At 57.5% G+C, this 1,609-nt stretch overlaps 1 protein-coding gene across 1 annotated transcript in view; it reads left to right on the top strand.

The window, feature by feature from the left end:
* Window positions 1-725: 725 nt before the first annotated feature.
* Window positions 726-1,609, top strand: part of AGAP3 (ArfGAP with GTPase domain, ankyrin repeat and PH domain 3) — a gene marked incomplete at both ends in the record, with an annotated part of 24,013 nt that continues 23,129 nt past the window's right edge. The window contains one exon of the mRNA XM_010142501.1: window positions 726-784. Within this exon, the coding sequence (XP_010140803.1) occupies window positions 726-784 (59 nt within the window). The remainder of the gene's footprint in view (window positions 785-1,609) is intronic.

Genomic DNA, 1,609 nt, shown 5'->3' with positions numbered 1-1,609 from the left:
ACGGTACCCAGGGTGTTCCCCAGGCTCTTCCTGCTCCTTGGGTGAGTCTGGTTTTATTGGGGAGCGATGTCGCTTGACCAGCTCCTGGAGATCGTTTGGATGTAAATGAAGTGTTGGTGATTTCTGTGGCAGGAGAGAGGGTGTTTCCTGCGCCGCTCAAAGCTGTGCCTGATGGTTACGACCTTCCTGAGCCTCTTACATGCTTTGCACATCATGTAACAGGCTCGTAATTAATTGTGTTCACTTTCAATCACGAACGTAGCCTGGTCCCTTCAGCTCTTTATCTGCTGCATACCACACGCTGGGACTGTAGCCTGAGTGCTGTGCTCAGGGTGCTGCTGCCACCCTTATGTGCCCTCGGTTCTGGGGTCCTTCATAGCATGTGCCCCCCGAAAAGTCTTGTCTCTGGTGCTTCCCTCGTCCCACATGCCTCGAGGAAGGGGATGCTGTGAAGCTCTGTGCTCCCCGCAGCAGGAGGGAGGGTCCCCAGCCCATTGTGCGTGGGTTCTGCACTGCCTTGCTGCCCTCGGCTTGGTCGCTCCATCCTGGCCGCAGCTCTGGCTGCATGGGGACCTCAAACTGCTTTGTGTCTCTGGACGAGGTGGGCAGGAGGGAAGATCCATAGATCTCCTGCATGGATGGAGCAGGGAGAGCGTAACAGAATCCTTGTTGGGATCTCTAGAGAGACCATGGTGACCTGATGATTTCTGCTCTCTGTTCTGCAGATTCGTTTGTGAACAGCCAGGAATGGACCCTGAGTCGCTCAGTGCCTGAGCTGAAGGTGGTGAGTACTCGTGGGCTCATGCCTCGGACACCCCCGCTCCTCTGAGGCTTCTCTGAATCCCCGAGAATCTAGCGTGGCTGAGTGGAAATGCATGGAGGCTTCAGCCTCGCGGAGGGTAGAGAGGAGCTGGGGCTGCTGTCGTGCTGCGGGAAAACAGTAGCTTCTCTGTGGCCACCTTGTAAGGGAAAGGGTGTTGGCCTGGGAGAGTGCTCGATGTGAAGGTGATATCAAAAGGTGATACTTGAGCACCTCACCCTTTCTGCTGGCCATAGCGGAGTCGGAAAAAGATGTATAGAACTACAGACGTGGTGCTGAGGGACATGATTTAGAGGTGACCTGGCAGTGCTGGGGGAACAGTTGGACTTCATGATTTAAAGTCCACGGGCTGGACTTTGGGCACAGCAGAAACAGGAGCAGTTTGTGGTCATTGCCCTCACAGCAGCGTCCAAGCGTGGGAGGTGTCACTTCTCCGTTCAAACCTCGCTGACCTCAGCTCTGTGCTGGTGCTCCCCTGGCCTCTGCTGGGCCCCTCCCACATGTGGCTGTCCCATGGTGTCCCTGCCCTGGGGGGATGAAACCATCACTGCTGGTGCTTTGTCCTGCCACACAGGGAGGACGAAGCTCCCCTGGTTTGTCAGTGCGGGATGGGTTTCCCCGGGCACACCATTACCAGGCTCCGTCACCCACTGACGTTGTTCATCAACCAGGGGAGGTTCTGCTTGAGCCGAGCTGCTTGGCAAGCACCAGGGCGAGGGCAGGAGCGTGGCCTCCCCGCTGCTGGCCACGGGCTCACAGGCTGGGCTGGACACCCACGGAGAGGGCCCC

Source organism: Buceros rhinoceros, unplaced genomic scaffold (genome assembly GCF_000710305.1).
Source record: "Buceros rhinoceros silvestris isolate BGI_N320 unplaced genomic scaffold, ASM71030v1 scaffold24678, whole genome shotgun sequence".
Lineage (NCBI taxonomy): Eukaryota > Metazoa > Chordata > Aves > Bucerotiformes > Bucerotidae > Buceros > Buceros rhinoceros.
This window is presented reverse-complemented; position numbering and strand designations above follow the sequence as displayed.